General features: G+C 47.3%; 1 protein-coding gene across 1 annotated transcript; it reads left to right on the top strand.

Annotated features, from left to right (window-relative positions):
- Positions 1-1,728: 1,728 nt before the first annotated feature.
- Positions 1,729-13,059, top strand: LOC6505067. The gene is made up of 6 exons (XM_032452038.2): positions 1,729-1,912; positions 7,225-7,308; positions 7,361-8,493; positions 8,548-8,640; positions 9,354-9,681; positions 9,752-13,059. Exons 2-6 carry the CDS (start codon positions 7,233-7,235, stop codon positions 12,184-12,186), a joined length of 4,065 nt encoding a protein of 1,354 aa, XP_032307929.1. The 5' UTR covers positions 1,729-1,912; positions 7,225-7,232; the 3' UTR covers positions 12,187-13,059.
- Positions 13,060-18,077: the final 5,018 nt, after the last annotated feature.

Raw genomic sequence — 18,077 nt, forward strand, 5'->3', positions numbered from 1 at the left:
AGGCCTGTCTACGTGTCACTTAATGACCAATTTGCCAGCCCTGCCGTGCCAGTAATCTGAACCTGGCCGTGGCCTGGTGGCGCCCCCTATTATCCCTTTCCATTTTTCTCAGCCTCCTCCTCCTCCTTCCAGCTGTCGCACTTTCCCCAAAGCATCTATCACTTGACTTTCTCTCAGTTCCGCGAATAAATCTCTCTTTTTTTTTTTTTTAAACGCCGTCTGATAAGCCAAAAAAAAAAAACAAAATCAAACTGACAAGAACGCGAATTACAACATGTCGCAACTTGTTTCCAAATTTGAATAAATTTCAAATTCGTTAGAGTCTCCACAGCTCTCCATCCCACTCTCCATCTCTCCAACAGAAACTTTCCGCTCGACAACAATTAACTTTTAAGTATGCCATTTCGCCAGATACCGCAGATATATCTGTATCTGTAACTGTAACTGTAGCTGTAACTGTATCTGTATCTGAGAAGTTGCTGCCATTCCACCCCCTAGGGGGGGGGGGCCTGTGTTCACAAATAATTTCATGCAATTTATCATGCCACAAAGGCAACGCGAAATTGAGACAGACGATGCTTAGAATGATTTTTAAACAAAATAACATAAAGTTTACATTTCAGTTAAATATTTTGATTTAAAAATATCAAAAAATGTATAGAATTAGGATTTAAAAATAAATATTGTAGCTTGTAGAAACATTAAACAACAAATCTTATTCTTAAATACCATATTTTTTTATTTTTTTTGTTATAATTCTCAACTGCAAATTTGGTTGGTTTTTAAATCGAAAAAATAGGCTTTTAAGGCCTTAATTTCATTGTTTTTGATGTTAAATGATTTAAAATAGTAGCCTTAGTTAATCCCAAGCTTACTTAGTGACTTATAGTTCAAGTTACAATTCTCAACTACGAATTTGGTGGGTTTTTAACTCGAAAAACAGATTTTTAAGGCCTTAAAGTCTTTATTTTTGATGTTATATAAACTAAAATAGTAACCTTAATTTAACCCAAGCCTACTTAGTGACTAAAACTAATAAATTCTACAAAAATGTCCCTAAATTTCTGTACAAAAAGTATCTAAAACGAAATAATTACAAAAAAACATTAAAAATGTGAAAATCTTTGATTAAAAACTGTTTCTCTCAGTGTCTATGAAAGACAAAGCACGTGCTACTTCCGCTACCACTGCCTCCCAGTGGCAACCATAACGAATTTTTGCATAAATAGCGAACAATAGAGGGGTGGCGCCTTCGTCACTGAAACTAAACTGGGAAGAGACAGCTTCTTAATCGCCGGCCATTTATCTGGCTTAATGAAATTTGCTGCTGTTTCTATTCCTGTTGTTGTTGTTGTGGTGTATGTTGTTGTTATTATTATTAGCCACAAGCTGCATCCCAAGTCCTGGCCTAGTGTCCTGATCCTGTTACTCTCATTCATGACCAGGACGCGCGTCACGTGCGCAATTAAACTGACGGATTCCCCTTTTGAGTTTCAAACACTCAACGGCTAAAGAGTCACCGGGGACCCGGATAGGGCGGCCTATTTGAATGCCACACCAAGTGGCATCTCATCATTAATCAAACAGTGATGGGAATCAGTGCCCCCCTCCCTGGTTTTTACTTTTTTTTTGGCATTTCTTCCAGAAATTTCGATCAAAGTCGGCTGTGGGAACACTTTCGATTGGTTTTTGGTGACAGGTTGGTGCCCCGACCCCACTCCCAGTCACTTTTAACGCAACTGCAGGACTGGCAGTATCGTTAACCTTTTTTGCCTTTTTTTTTTCATCTCGTGTAGTTAAAAAAAAAAAAACAAATCAAAAAAAATAATTGACAAAAAAATAATATAGAAAGTGACTTTTTAGTTCGAAATATTATCGGCTTTTGACCTTTTTTGTTTTTGGACAGAACCAGGTGAGTTTTCTTTTATTTTTTTTTTTGCGTTTGGTGCTTTCTCCGCCACGTGTCCGGGTCTCTTCACTCTCTCCGTAGTTTCTCGCTTCTGAATCCGTGCATTTTCCGCTTTTCCGGCTTTCCGGTTTTCCGACTTTCCGCTCTTCTGGCCACGCGTAACCGTAACTAAACATTTGCATTAGACGTGGCAGTACGGCACTGGCCACAGAAACCGCTAATCAGGGGCAGGGGTCAGTGGCAGGAGGCACTCGGCAATCGGCACTCGGTGCAACATGATGCTGCAAAAATGGCAATGGGGCAACGCTTAAAATAAATTTTGCGGCAAATCGCAAAATCAGAAAATCGGCAAACCAAAAGCCTCAAACCCAGAAACCCGAACCAGAACCAGGAGCTCTATGGAATTGGCAATCGAGGCCGCAAATCGCGTTTTAAGCCCTTGGTGCGATTAGTTTAATTGCCCTCCATTTCAAGGGGGGCAGGGGAAGAGGCAGGGGACCATGAGTTGCAGCTTTTTTGGTGCAACAGGACAGTGAAGGCCAATTTGCATTTGGAGGTTAGGATGAAAGTGTATAGCAGAGGGAGAGTATGTATTTGGAGAGTCTGCTAGTGTGTGTGGAGAGTCTGCTAGTGTATGTGGAGAGTGTGCTAGTGTGCAAATACAAAAGACAACGCGAATGCAACCAAACCACTTAATGCGAAAATAAGGATTAACGAAATTAAGGATGAGATTTATAAGAGCTTCTGGGCTAGAGGGACCTCTGACCGGGCCAGGTCTGTTCTGTTCTGCCCTGCGCTGCAAATTGAGTGCATAAATTGGCCAACTCATCCGGGAGTCCAGAAGTCCGGCATTCCAGACGCATTGAAAGAGACAGACAGACAGAGAGAGAGAGAGAGAGAGAGAGAGAGAGAGGAAGCATAACCTATACGGGGCTGGGAGGAACAGGCAATCTATTTTGGATTAAATCAAATCGAAATAAACGATTTTTAATGGCCCCCCCTATTGTCCATTGTCTGCCACGTGGTGTGCGGCACAGTGGCAAAAACGAGGTCATTAATTATTTCTTCAAAAGCAAAAGATAAGCCTGGCCAGGCTCATGGTCCAGGGCCCAGGTCCAGGCAGTCCAGTCCCAGTGCCAGGGAAAAATTAACCCCTCTGCCCTATGTCCTCTGTATATCCTGGGCATCCTTTTTGGCGTTTTGTGTCATTAGCTTAAAACCGAGACCGAAACCGAGTCCGTGGACAATGGTCAGTGGCAGGACACACACACACAAACACACACACACACACACGCACTTTACATCCTGCAGCCAGGACTCGCCATCCATTTAGAGCGTTATCCTGGACGCCGGCCGCATGTGCCACCAGGAGATTAATTAATCTTTAAGGACTCATTGTGTGCCGTTTTTGCAGGATGCCCCCCAACCACCACCCCCTCTCTCCCGCCACTCTCCACTCCACCACTCATTAGGAATTCGGGCATTTTATTTGCATGTGCAGCAGGACCAAATTAATTTATGGCTCTCAGTTCTAAACATTTTTTTATTTTTAGATACTTTTTTTAATTATAGAGCTTATTTTTTTTGTAGGAGACTTCTTAGAGACTATCAAGGTGCTTGCTATTTAAATGATAGCTTCTCCCTATAGTTTTTTATAGCCATTTTTCACTGTCCGCGTGTCCGTTTGTCCGCCAATCTGACTATTTCTAAGAAAACTAGTCTTATTTTCAAGGCTATCGAGCTCAGATTTGGCACAGAGTCTCTAGTAGATCTACTGACTATATTCTATATATATCTTAGGATAGCTTCTCTGATTGGCTGTCTACCGCCATTTTCAGGTGTCCGCGTGTCCGCCAATTTGACTAATTTAAAGAAAACTAGTCTTATTTTTCATACTTCAGAGTTCATATTTGGCACACAGTCTCTAGAAGATCTACTAACTATATCCTATATATATCTCTCACGATATCTTCGCTCTCTATCGTGCTACAGCCATGTTTTAGTGTCCGCGTGTCCGTCTGTCCGCCAATTAAATTATTTCCAAGAAAACCATCCTTATTTTCAAGGCTGTAGAGTTTAGATTTGGCAAACTTGTCTCAAATATGTAGTAGATCCACTAACTATAACCTATAGTCCTGCTAGTCCTTCTTTTTCCTTCACTTCCTTTAGAAATTTTTGCCGCCACAGGGCATTTATTTCGATTAGTCATCAAAGTAAGACAAATCTGTCTTAAAGCCAGGAGGGATAGCTGAGGTATCCCGGCCTGCCATCCTGGGAATTTATGCCTGAAGGATAAAATATTTATGGAAGATTATTTGGTTAGACTCCACTAGCTACTACTCCTACGAGATACTGCGACAAAGTTATCCTTTGATGCGAATTCTCTAATTTATTAGCTGCCTTACGTGAATTATTTTCAACTCTTTGACTTTGTATCTGACTCTCACTCTGCCTCTCACTCTGCCTCTGACTGTGGCAACTGGGAATTGTTGTGGCACAACCTGGCTGGGAGATACTCGTAGCATTTTGTTCGGTTAGCTGACAATGGCTCCGTTTAATGGCCCAAACTTAGGGGCATAAACAGCGGAAACTAGAACTCAGCCGCACTCTGCCGCTCACGTGGCAGGGCTGTTAAAATGATTAATGATGTGTGTGTGGCATGTACGTTAACGCCTTCCCCCCTACTCCTGCTCTACCTCCTCTCTGGAAGAAGTAACTCACCGGGACAGATGTTGTCATAAATAAAAAGAAGTTCAACGGAAGTATAAACGAAGATGATGATGATGCTTTACGGTTGGAGGTTAACTTTTGGGTGGTGGCAGGGACTGAGAGGTTGTGGCAGTGGCAGTGGCAGACATACATGTAAATAAACATGTCCTGGGCACACCCCCTCCTCCTCCCTTCCAGGATGTGTGTGTGTGTGTGGGCGAGTCTGTTAGGGCCACATTAATGTCAAATCAGGCGCATAAATTGCGTAAAACGCTCAATTTATTTAACGAAGCGTGCTCGACGGGGCGTGGCTCTGACAAGTGTATTTGGGGCAAGTTAATAAATGTTGCAACTTCGGCATTTCGACTTTTTCTACCTCAAGAGACAAGTCCCCCTTTTGCCATATTTTTTACTCCTTTTTTTTGTTTTTGTTGTGAGAATAGTAGTCATGGCGATGACGCTTTAAACTGGCAATTGTTCAATTCGCGGCACAAAATGTGGCACGTTGGTCCTGGCTGTGTGGCAATTGCCATCAATCGATTTGGCTTATAGGAATAGTGACAGAGGCAATCACAGGGCCACAGATCCGGCCCAGATATCCAGCCCACCGAAGGGGCTCATAAAAATTTTAAATCGCTTCACTGGTCGAGGTTGGTTAGAGGCTTCAGGGGGTACAAGACTCGTTAGGTACCCTGTAAGAGGGAATCTGCAAGGGTTCTATTGAGAGACTATTGTTTCTAGAGGTCCTTATATTCCAATTAATAATCAAAATAAGCGCCTAATACCCTGGATGTGAGATTAGTAGGCAGGAAAAGTAAAGAATGGTCCCTAGTTTCTTGAAAAATGAAATCTAATTAGAAGACTAGACTAGACTAATCTTAGTCCTCCTATATAGGAGATTAAAACTGCATCAAAAAAGTTTTTTAGAAATTAGTCAGTTTGGCGGACAGACGGACACGCGGACAGGGAAACAAGACTCTTTCTTCAGACTCTCTAGACTATCCATAGTAATAGGCCTTCTACTCCCAAAAAAGTCGAATCTGAATATAAAATAAAATATAGAATATGAAAATAAGGACATCCAGGGTATCCTTGTAGTCTATACTCCACCCTCCCCTTTGAGATTTGCTTGTTTCGCGTTTTGTTTCGCTTCTGGCTTTCCAATTGCAGACGCCGAGGACGACGACGTGCCAGGACGATGCTGCTGCCAGGATGCTCGCCTTGTGCGTCTGTGTAGGTGTCAAGGGTGCTGTCCTGGTGCTCCACCCCCCCCACCCCTTCCTTAGTCCTTGGTCCTTTCGGCCGGATTGCATATTTTGCTGCCTCACGAACATGAGCGCTCGTTAAACGGATGAGTTAAAAGTCAAAAGCCCTAAAGGATTTTATTTGAATTGCGGTCTGGGCCGCGCCGCCGTTCGACGTCTCTGTTGCGAAGTGCCTCCCCCCACCCCTTTCCCCTTTTCCCCTTTTTTTATTTGGCACACCCCTTTCTCAGTGTGTTGTGTGTTGTGTGCCATGTTTTATTTAAAGTTTATCTCTTGCCGCCCTTTTTTTTTATATTTTTTTTTTTCTGCCAACAAACCCAAGTCCTTCCTTTCTTCACGCTAATTTCGCGCCAAGGCGGACGGCAGGGAGGTCCTTTTCAAAAAAAAAAAAAAAAAAAAATATGCACAAAATAAAATGTGGAAAAATATTTGGATTTTTTGGAGAACAAAAGGGTTGCCTTGTCCTGGATCCTTGCTCCTTGCTCCTTTCTACTGGCTCTCCTTGTCGGCACGTCGCCGTTTTCAATGCCGTGTTGAAAAATATTTGAAATAATTGCAAAAATGTTTTCACAGCCACTTTGGGCAGAGGGCCCAGAAGGGGGTGGCCTGGTTATCATTTTTGTATTTTTTACGCCCGGTTGAGGATATTGTCTCGAAGGAACGACTAGAGCTTCCTTGCTTGGCCATGCGGGGCACGTCCTGGGCTCTGCAGTAGCCAGAATCCTTTTGGAAATTGGAGCAGACATGCTAGGCACAAGGCAACCAGATCGGGTTTATATCTCTCAACCTCTCAAGGATTAAAGGCTATTTGTTCTTTGAAGAGTTTTCTTATAAAGAGTAGCTCTTGTATTATTTTAAATAATTTTTTCTCAACACTCATTTGGCCTAAAATGTTGTGGCTTTTGGTTGAAAACTATTAGGGTTTATTGTCTAACCATAACTCTTTTTTTAAATACCTACTATAATTATAATGGCCTGCCATTTTTAGAAATAATAATGGGGGGAGTTTCCAGAGCAGTTTGCCATTTTTGTTGCCAAGTAATAGTTCTTCTTTTTTCAGTATTTTTATTAACTTCTTTCCAGCAGATAGTAGTTAACCTACTTAGTGACTATTTAGTGCCTACTTTGTAGAATAAGGGTCTAGAATAATAGTAGCTTTAGATCTTCATTGTAACTAGTTTTAAAAAGTAATTAAAAACTAACTTAAATACTTTAAAATCTTGAATCTAACATGATTGTTGATAGCTTCTTAGCTTTAGTTCCTTATATGTTATTATTTTATTTTATTTATTTTTTGCTAATTATAAGCCACTATCTTTTGTAATGAACCCCCACTCTTAGTTACCAAGATGACGGATCCGGCCATAGGATCCTCATCCCCCAACTGGGCCTGTCTAATATCGGCTGGACGAATACCCAACTCGAGTAAGTAGCATCCTCTTCTCCCTCAGATCTCACTAATCACTAGATATTTTAGATGTGGAACCGGAAGAAGACATACCTACGGATGATCTACCATCGGAAGAGGCACTGGAACGTGATACACTGGGCGAGGCTAACCTGGGAGCACAAATGTCACCTTATGCTCCAGTTTTCTACCCCATGGGCTCGTACGCGGCGCAACTGTTGGCTCAGGAGCAGGCAGCACAGTTGCATTCACGTATCTTGCCGCCCAGACACTTCGAGCCCGGTATGGATAGCATCTACTACAGTACTGGAACGACGGCAGGATACAGTCCCCGACCCAATCGTGGAGAGCAACAGCAACAGCAGCAGCAGCAGCAGCAGCAGCAACAGCAGCCGACGCCCCAGCAGGCACCGCAGCAGCAGCAGCAGCAGGCTCAGAGCCAGCACATGTCCCATCAGCAGAACCAATTGCACTTCCCCCAGCCGGCCAATGATCCGGAACCGAACTACAACAGCTTCGGTCTGGGGATGAGTCCCAACACCAGTGGAGGAGGTCGTGCCTCCGGCAACAGATCAGGCTACAGGCCAGCAGGAGCGATGGGCCCACGCCCGAATCGATCGCCCGGCAAGGAGCTGCGCTGTGCCGTGGAAGCAGCCGCCGGACTGCCAGCCGGAGCCATTGGCGCGGAGGTTGAGGCCATGGAGGAGGCGGCCGAGGGGCAGAGGGAGCGCGAGGAGCCGCCGGCCGTTGCCTGGACTCCCTACTCGTATGGCAGTCCTGCCGTGATTGTCGGCGACAAGCCGAACGATCCTCCGACGCCGGAGCCAAGCGCCCCCTCCTCGGTGGAGACTGGTGGTGGTGCCTCCACCTCGGGCCGCAGCACCGAGAATATAGCTGGTGGTGCTGCCAACGATCTGCCCGGATCTCACGGACATTCCCACTTGAACTCGCACTCGCACTACGCCAGCATCACGGCCAACTCCTTTCCGCCCTTCGAGATGTTCGCCGAGCAGCTCGACCACTGCGGCCTGGCCCGCGAGGAGTTCGTCGGCACTCTGCGCAACCTTCTGATCCGCGCCAACGACATGCTGGCCCCCCTGCTCCAGGGACCCTTCCTCCACATGACCCCCACCCAGATTGCCGCCTACACCACTGCCATACTCGAGACGCCGCCACTGCATCCGAGTCTCTTCCTGCCAGGGGTAAGTCCTCAGAAGTTGCTGTTCAGTCACCCACCCATCACTTTCTATCCGTAGAATGTGCCACGCCCCTGGGCGGGAGTCTCTGGCCTCGATCTGCCCTCGTGTCATCCTCATAGCTTGACTCCACAGGACTTGGCCAGGATTCAGGTAAGACTCTTGGGATTTGAGGTTTGTTTTTTTTAAGTTAATTGTAGTTTAAAAGTCATTTATGGGTAGTTTTTAACTAATTAGAATCATAATTCATGGAAATTATAGTAATTATAATTATAATAAGTAATTTATGAGAAGTTTTAGGCAATTATTTTTCTGATATAATCCAATATTCCTTTTGTAGAAAAATATTTGTAAATAAGTATATATAAGAAAGTATATATTTCTTTCATTTTTCTATAAGACTTATATACTATATCTTCTATTAAAACTTATGTAGTTTATATATATTATATAGCTTACAGGCCAAGGTTTTTAAAAAGGCAGTTACTGTAACTTTAATAAACCAGATTATAGAAAATCTATATATGTTTTAAGGAAACTATATCTCATCGAGAAAGCCAAGGGAGCTAAGCTGTATTTATTATTTAATACTTGTTTAAATAATTGAACTAAATCCCTTAAATTAGGTCCCCAACATACTATCCTTTAGAATTTTAAGTAATTCTTAAGATTTAAGAATTATTTTGGTTTAGTTTTTCTTTTGGAAACCCCTTTTTGGCTCAAAAACCTCCACAGTCATGAGATTTTTAACTTTTCTGCACAATTATAACTCCTAGCCGTAAGATCCTTATCCCTTAGAATCTATTAAGTAGTTAGCTTCTTTAAGTATCCCTTCCTCTTTAACCCGACCCCCGAATACCTTACAGGCCTTGCCCAAGATGGCCCACGTGGGCACCCAGACCGATTTCCGCTGCGTCTGCATGCTCCTGGCCACCGGAATGGGCTCAGGAGCCGCCGGTCTGCCCGGCATGGGAGGATCGCTGCTGCAGGCTGCCCAGCCGACTGCTGGACCCCAGGTGGCCGGATGCCACTATCCCTACGACATGGCCTTGGGCGCTCAGCGCATGGCGGCGCCAGGAGGAGGTCCTGGTGGCCCAATCGGCGCGTCAGCCGCCTTCGCTGCCGCAACACCCACTGCCCAGGGCACCAACGGTCCCCCACACGGCTCGATCGGATTTTGGGGCAGACCCATGCGTGAGTATAGTGGAGTTTCTGGAGAGGATTGGAGGTTGAGATTTCTTTGTTCTTGCTTTGTGTTCCCCAGCCATGGCGATGCATCCGCATCCGCACCAGGTGGCCAACCAGGCGCCGCCCCAGTTCCATTCGACGCATCCGCATGCCGCCTTCCCGCACCCGGGAGCTCATCCGCAGGTGGCCTTCTCGCAGGTGGCCACCCATCCGCATCCACACCAGCTGGGCGGGGCCCTACGCTATCCGGATACCGGCGGAGGTCGCTTCGGCTACCGTGTGGGACACTTCAGTCCGGCCACTCCTTGTCGCTACGGAGCCATCGGCAGCGGACGTCCCGGACAGCCCAGGAGCTTCAACGGCAACGGCAATGGCAACATGCCACCGGCATTCTCGCTGCTCCGCCCCATGACCGGGGGAGCCCAGGTGACGGAGGTGACGGAGGTGCCGTCGACCAGCCTGGTGAACCAGCAGCGCCTGGACGAGCTAGAGCTGGAGCTGGAGATGCAGCTGGAACTGGACTTGCAGCACCAGAGCGACGGAGACAACAACAGCACGGATGTGAGCGGAGCCGGAGCTGGCGGATCGCCGGGAGCGGCCGGCGGGTTAGCTTTGCGCCGCAAGACCGCCGGCTCGGTGGCCGGAGAGGGCGGAGACTCCGCTGATGGTGGCGATGGAGACGGAGACGACGGAGAAGGCGGCGAGATCGACGACTCGTCCAGTGGCCAGTCCAGTGTACACCGTAGCTATCGCTCGCGAGTGGCCAACGTCGACCAGGACACCACCGAAACCAGTGGCGGCAGCGGCGAAGAGGAGGACGACGACGAGGACGACGACGAAAACGACGATGATGACGATGACGATGATGACGACGACGACGTGGAAGAGGAGGAATCGGAATCCGAATCGGACGACGATGACGACGACGAGGACGATGAGGAGGACGAGGAGGAAGAGGACACCGAGCCCAACACCGTGGATGTAGACTCCGATGAGTGTGATGACGAACCACGTCCGAATCGTGTCGCCAGTGTGCCCTTCGTCCAGGATGCAGGCTCTCTGGTGAACCAGGAGCCGCCGCCACGTCGCTTCTGCTTCGGACAGGTCCAGTTCCTGGGCTACACTCTGCCGGAGAATCCCATCCAGACGGGGCCGAGTCCCCGACTGCCGCAGGCCTTTGGCGCCGCTTATTTGGAGCATGGTGCTCCCCAGACGCCCCGAGAGCACTTGCCCTGCGCCCAGGTGGTGCCCCACATCCTGCCGGGCAGTTTCGTGGGCCTGCCCACCGTCATCGAGGAGATCCAGTTGGGCGGACCACTGGCCGGTATTCCGGGCATGGCCGCCGTGAATCTGGGAGTGGTTACCACGGGAGCTCTATCATCGTCCGGTGGATCGGACAACCAGCCCACCAGCTCGTCCACTTCCTCGTCGGATCCGCCGGCTCTGTTCAGCGGGCCCAGCACCTCGCAACACATCCAGCGCCCGGGGCCGGACTTCAATCCCCCCCTCCTGGCCGATGCCTCCAATATCTTCATCCGATCCGCGGCCGGGCCGCCGCCACCGCCCCAGATGTTCCCGCTGATGCAGGAGCGTCCTCTGGCCCCCATCCTGTTCGAGGTGGGTGGCAATCGCAGTGCCACCGGCACCGTTGTCATCCAGAACGTGAACGGTAACCTGGGCCTGGTCAACGCCGCCCACGTGAACGGTCATGGTGGCGGGCATCCCAGTGCCAGTCGCGGGCCACCGCACCTGGGGGTGGCCTTCAATGCCGGGGCTGCGTTGGGCGCCCAGAGCCTCCTGCCGCCGCACATGCGGGGCGCAGCCGTCAACATGAATCCCCTGAGCGTGAACCTGAACCATGTCGGGCATGTGAACCATCTGAACCACATGGGCCGTGGCCTGGGAATGGGCGTGGGCATGGGCATGGCCGGGCCGCATCTGGTGCCCATGGCGATGCCGATGATCGCTCCCACGCGCCTGCAGCAGCCGGGTCTGCCGCAGAACTCGCCGTCGGCCACTCGATGCTATACTCCTGGCCTGAATCCGAGTCCGGGCCAGAACCTGGGCCAGGTGATGAATCACAGCCTGAGCCAGGTCTTCAATCACAACCTGAACCAAGCCCTCAACCAGAACATCAGCCAGGTGCTCAATCACAACCTGAACCAAGCACTCCACCAGACCCTGACTCCGGTCCAGATGTCCCAGACTCCCAACCCGAATCTCATTCCTAGTTTGAATCTCAGCCAGAATGTGCCTGGAGGCGTGGAGGTGGCCAATGCCAATGCCAATGCCAATGGACAGCCGCCACTAGAAGCTCCACTTGGAGAGGGAGTTGGTCCAGCTCCTGTGGCCTCCCCAGCCAGCTTGGTGGTCCAGGCGGCTCAGGCAGCTCAGGTGGCTCAGGCTCCGTCCGATCCGGCTAATCCCAAGCCGCCGGGACCTGATCAGGGCGATGGCGGATCCGGCACCCAGAAGCCTACTCAGCCCTCCTACGCTTCGGTGTTGCAGTAGATTCCAAATTACGGATTCCAGATTCCAGATTCCAGATTGCGGATGGCGGTCTAGCTCTCCATTCTCGTTCTGATTTCTGTTCGAGTTTGAACTTTTCACTCTTTTTCGGGCAATAGCCATACAAACAAACAAACACACACACACACCCATACACAGAGACACACTCCTCCCACACCCCACACCCCTTACTCCTTATCCAATTTTGTTTTTTTTTTTTTATTTCCAAAATACAATAAAACACCCACACGAGACACACACACACACCAAACCCCAAATCGGTTGTTTCACGTTTTTCCGGCACTTTAAAGTTGGGAAATTACAACCCTTTTGTGGGTGGCACAGTGGTTGCCCTCTCGGAAGACCAAGAGCAAGTGGAACTAAGCTGGAAGACACATCGTGGAAGCACAGTGCCCTTGCCTGGTCATTCCATATTCATATAACGATGTGCGAATTGCAAATCGCGGCATTAACTCTGTCTGCCTTGCAATTTCCTTAAATTTTTGAGTGAGGAACTCGAACACATCGCTGCTGCTGCTTACCCGCGAAGAAATGTGTTTACGGCGTGGAATTCTCAAGTGGCCAGTACGAGAGTTCTGGAGAGGATGAGGAACGGGAACGGGAACAGGAACTGGAAGAGGGCACCCTTTGAACTTTGTGTGCGTTTCTGTGCCCTCGAGCCGAACTAATCGGGCTAATCTTTTACGCTGCCTGCATTCTAAAGCATGCCAAGGGGGTAGCCCCATTCCAGGATGTGTAAAGCGGTAAGAAGGGGTTACACCATGAATTATATTCGCTTTTTTTTTTTGTTTTTATTCATGTGTGAGTTGTGAGCTTTGTAATTAAATGCAAGTCGCGGGAAGTTCAACATTTAAATGGCAAACAAGACTGGAAACTGTGGGTACTGTAGGGATGTGGTTTTTAAATTAAATATATTCATACTTTTAGGGAGTGTGGTGCTTAAACTGGTTAAGAGTTACAACTATTGTGAACTATAGGTAGTTATATAGCATATAGACTATCATAGACTATCCTTAACCAGGGACTTCTGTGCCCTCTACTGGGCTATGGAGTGATTTTTAAATGAAATATAATCCCACTTTTTAGAAGTAAGTTCCCTCTCCTGGTTAAGAGTTCCATCTGTTATGAACTAAAGATACTTATATAGTCTATTAACCATCAAGTACTCCTTAGCCAGTGACTACTGTCCACTCTCTCATGGCTTTATTTACCGAATACCCATAGTTTGACCAGAAATTTAACGCTTCCCTGAACCTCAACCGCACTGGCTACATTTTTAATCTACAATTAACCACAGCTGCGGTACAATTTGAACCCGGAGCAGGATCTTGGGGGTCAGAGAGCGGAGCGAAAGGGGCAGTATCAATATTGATTCTATTAATTATAAAAACATTAAGTGCCAGCCAACAAATGTAATTTAAACGCATTAAACAATTGCACTGGACGGAGTAATGGCGGAAAAATGTATAACCCACAGAGTGCAGTCCCAGCCAGCCATCCAATTCAATCCCAATCGACCGACTCTACTGGCTGTCCGTTTGTCCGCTTGTCCGTTTGTCCGCCTGTCCGTTGCTGATGCGCCGCGATAAGCACGTTTTCAATTCACACAAAAGGGAGACCATCGGACGGACAGGCAGGTGGGAGCTACTGGGCACTGGGCGCTGGGATGACTGGGCGGGAGGTGATCGGATTGTCGCACATTAATGACGAAATTATTGTTTCAATTGCTTTCAACCGTTGTCAATGCAAATTTTATGCAAATACTTTCGCCGTACGGCTACGGCCGGCCTGGCCTTCTCTCTCTTAAATGCCATTGTGGCCAATAAGTCAATAATAATTACTGCCCAACCCGGCCAACTGTCCACTGTCCACTGGCCATTCTCCATTGTCCTGGGGGAGGGCCTCTGACTCTCTGGGCCATCCGTGTGACCATTTTGAAATAGGCGTTAATTACTTTTATCGGCCCGAAAGGGCAAAAACAAACAAAAATAATAATAAAAGCGAAACTGCAGCACAGGAACGCAACATTTAGCGCCCATGGGCCATAAATTCGTGGCCTCCCACGGCGTGAATATTTATTTTTAAACAATTATTATGGCTGGCCTGGCCTGGGCGCATAAATTAAGCCAAGCCCCTCTCAATTGTTATGCTAAATTATTGTACAATTATTGTTTCGTTCAAGTAGCTAGCCTATTTTTCATTCAGCGAGGAGATCAAAGGCATCGAAAGTGTCCTAAAAACCAATGACTTGCTTTGTTTTTGAGGTTAGCTTCTCCATTATAAGGGAAAGCAGTGTAAAGCAGTGCTAAGCAGTGATATAAACAAGTCTATTCATGTTTCTGTTTAAAGTTTTCGAGTTTCGAGATCTATTTCGATAAAAACTCATGAAAGAAAGACTGCTATTGGGTTTTAAAACTATTAATATTTAAGATTGCCTTTCAGGAAGTACAAGTGAGTAGAAAAATATATGCCAGTGGAATATCCCTTTTGCCACAAGGACCACCTCCACCACATCCTATGTTTTTTTTTTAATCCCAGCCTCCCCTGCATGGGTCATATAATATAATTAATGCTATGAATTACTTGAGAGCCCCACAGCTCCATAGCCTGGGCAGGACATCCCGATGCGAAGCCACAGACACCTCCTGCTCCTGTTTCATGGGAGAGACTGTTGCTGGACGAGTCCAATGGGTCGTGGATGCTACTCTTTTTTTTTGGGGGATACTCCCACACGTTGGTGCTTGGTCAGCCACATGCACTTAATTGCTTTATGAGGCGGTCACTCGCTTGTTATAGACTTCAATTTGATTTTTGTGCGAGGCGGCGCGCAAGGATGTCCTGCCTAGAGTGTCCACAGGATGTGTGTGTGTGTGTGTGTGGCACGAAACGAGGCACTGGGGATCAATTATTTTGCGAGCTGGACTAGGGCTATGGATAGGACCAGCCGGAGGCCGCAGGCTAGAGACGTCGGCGGAGCCGTTGACCCCAAAATGATATTTTAAATGCAGATTGTGCCACATCCCGGAAAAGTTTTTTAATCATACCAATGGCCCATAGATGATGGCCACTTACTAATGATAATTGTGATGAGAGTCGGCGCCAAGGAACACGTCAGCAGTGTTCAACTTTTTAATGTCAGTTGTGTGCACTTTTTCTTTCGCCATCAGGGAAGGAGGTGCGAAAAGAAATTGAGCCTTTTGTAGCTTCCCCGTTATAGTCCTTCCTCGGCGCAGTCCCTGCCTTGAGTTACCCTCGTCAGGTGCGGAAAAGTTTCCAGGATGCCGGAGTTTGTAATGGCTTTTTGTTTGCGACTCACGCACACAAATCATAGCCCCAATGCAACCCTTACTTATTCGGCGAAAAAAAAAAGCGCAAACAAGAAATGAGGGCTAGAGCTGAGGTTCTAGACTCTGTGATACCTGGTACTTGGCCTTCGAAGTCTCTAAAAGGACATGGCATTCTTGGTAATCCAATGATTATAAAGAAATCTTAATGTCCTTGATACCAACACACCCTGTGTAGTCTTTGGGTATCAGGATATATGGAAAAAATAAGGAGAAAGTTTCCATGGCGAAAGTCTTTTGATACAAGTTTTCCTTTTTTTTTTGTCCGCCAACATGCCACCTGCCCACATATGTATGTGCCTCCGCCTCAAGGATACTAAGCCCTGGAATGCGCTTCGAGCACTCTGAAAAGGACTGTAACTGACCAGTGGCCAGGACAACGCTCTGGGCATTTTGATTATATTAAAATTTTTGCACATCATTTGATTTGATTTGCGGAATGCCAAATGAAAGACTATTGCCATGGCAAGAGCCTGGGATCTCTATTTCCCCTCCCCCCTCTGAAATGTATAATTTTTGAAGGACCTCACTCCACTGAGTCTTTTCTTTAATATTGGATACATGGTATTTCCATTTTGGCACTTAAGTCGGCCCAAAGTCAATTATAATCAACGCCATCTCGTGTCTGCATCCCCGAAATTGAAGACTGAAGACTGACAATTACCAAGGCAAGGGCTTCCTGTAAAGGATTAAACAGGCAGGATACAGGCATGGCAGGGGAGGCATATGTATGAGTTAACTTATGCAAAAGTGTTTTCAAGACTTTTGGCTGATTGCCAGGCTATGGCTTCAGGCAGTCGGATCAGAGGCTTAGCCAGGATGCCAGTATGCCAGGAGTGGGCAGGAAATGGGGGATTGAACAAGAGAAGGAGACTCGGAACTCCATTCTTTATACAGACATCTCTCATTACCGTCCATAAATATGCCAGAGAAAGTGCCAGTTCTCGCACTAACCATTACAGACAAAAAAGGATGCAGATGTCCCACCGATATTCAGATATCCACCGCAAGCTTAATTGCTTTACTACCCAGCCCAGGACTCGGCGAGGACACGGCCAGAACTCGGCAGGCCAGGACTTCCAGCACATCTTATCGCGACGGGACGGAAAAAAGCATCAAGTGCGTCAAGGACTGCAAGTCCTGCCAGATTCAGATTTCAGTTTGTGTTTCTGTTGCGGTCTGTGGCACGCAAATTATATGCAAACGAGCTTAATATCCGGCCAAACAGGACCACAGGACACACACAGAGTCCCAGACTCCTGCTCTCTCCCCATCCTTGCCGTTTCAACATCAAGTTTCCACGCATATAACTCACTGGCAGTGGAAGCCCCCCCTTACCACCAACTAGTAGCCAGTAGCTACCTCTCATCCAACATCCAACATGCAACATGGAACATCCAACTGATAATTTCCCTGCACTCCGCTGATAACAACATTTAATTTAATGCCCGAGGTCAGCAATATTCCATTTATTATTGGATTAAATTCGGCAGCAAAGTTTTTTCTCCCCCAAACCATGGGCAGGAACGGATACGGATGTGGATGTGGATGAGGGCTGTCCACTATCAGTGTGGCAGGATAAGCGGCCAGTCCTTCAGCTCGCAAATTTGTGTGGCAGGATCTCAACGAGCCGGGCTTTACTGGCCTCATATTTTTTATTTCTTATTTTATTTTTTGCTTCAGAGAGAGTGAGTGTGTGTGTGTGGGTGTATTTTTATGTGGCACACACTTGTCGCACTTGTCGTCGTTGTCCCAGCAGCCTGCCTGATGTCCTGGCCTGATGTCCTGGCCTGCGACTAGACGACAGGAAATGTATTTACCATTTTTTATGTATCTGTATCGCTTGTTCTTTTTTTTCTTCCTGGCCCATGAAATTTGCATCGCTGACTGTGGAGAGTCCTGGCCATGGACCTGGACCAGGACCTGGACAAAATGCCCATAAGGGATTAGCTGGCTGGCTTTCCTCTCCACTCCCTTTGTTTTTTTTTTTTTCTACTGGCTTCCTAGAATTTGTTGCAAAACTCATTTAAGCCAAGTTATGTGTAGAGTATGTAAATTGTTTTGTATGTGTCGAGGCTATTTTTTTCCAATGAAACTTAATTGTTTTAGATGCAAAGTCATCAGCAAACAGGACGAAGAGGACAGGGAGACTCACAGGACTCGCTGGGAACAAACAAACAACAGAACGGAAGGAAGTATCTCACTCGGAATCTCAGTCAACCATAAAGCCCAGCACACACGATGAATTTATGCATGAAATTGTCGACGCCCGCGTCCTGTGCTACGCCCACATCCACGCCCTCGTCCTGCGCCCACGGATCCTTCGGTCGGGCATTTCGGGATGTCTGTGGCCTATCGAAAGGAAATTGAAACAAAACCTCATTGCAAACACACTCCAACCGATGCCGATGCTGATGCTCCCAATGGGGGAGTTGGGGGAATGGCTTCTGTTGCAGTCAGACATCGCAAAATTTCAACTTCCTGATGCGATTGTGACTGTGATTGTGATTGTGTGTGTGTGTGTGGCAG

The sequence above is a fragment of the Drosophila ananassae genome, chromosome XR (assembly GCF_017639315.1).
Source record: "Drosophila ananassae strain 14024-0371.13 chromosome XR, ASM1763931v2, whole genome shotgun sequence".
Taxonomy (NCBI): Eukaryota; Metazoa; Arthropoda; class Insecta; order Diptera; family Drosophilidae; genus Drosophila; species Drosophila ananassae.

Coding starts and splice junctions, on each gene's coding strand:
- LOC6505067 (XM_032452038.2), top strand. CDS start 7,233: ATGACGGATCCGGCCATAGGATCCTCATCCCCCAACTGGGCCTGTCTA. Junction 7,309..7,360: donor TGGACGAATACCCAACTCGA/GTAAGTAGCATC, acceptor TAGATATTTTAG/ATGTGGAACCGGAAGAAGAC. Junction 9,682..9,751: donor ATTTTGGGGCAGACCCATGC/GTGAGTATAGTG, acceptor TGTGTTCCCCAG/CCATGGCGATGCATCCGCAT.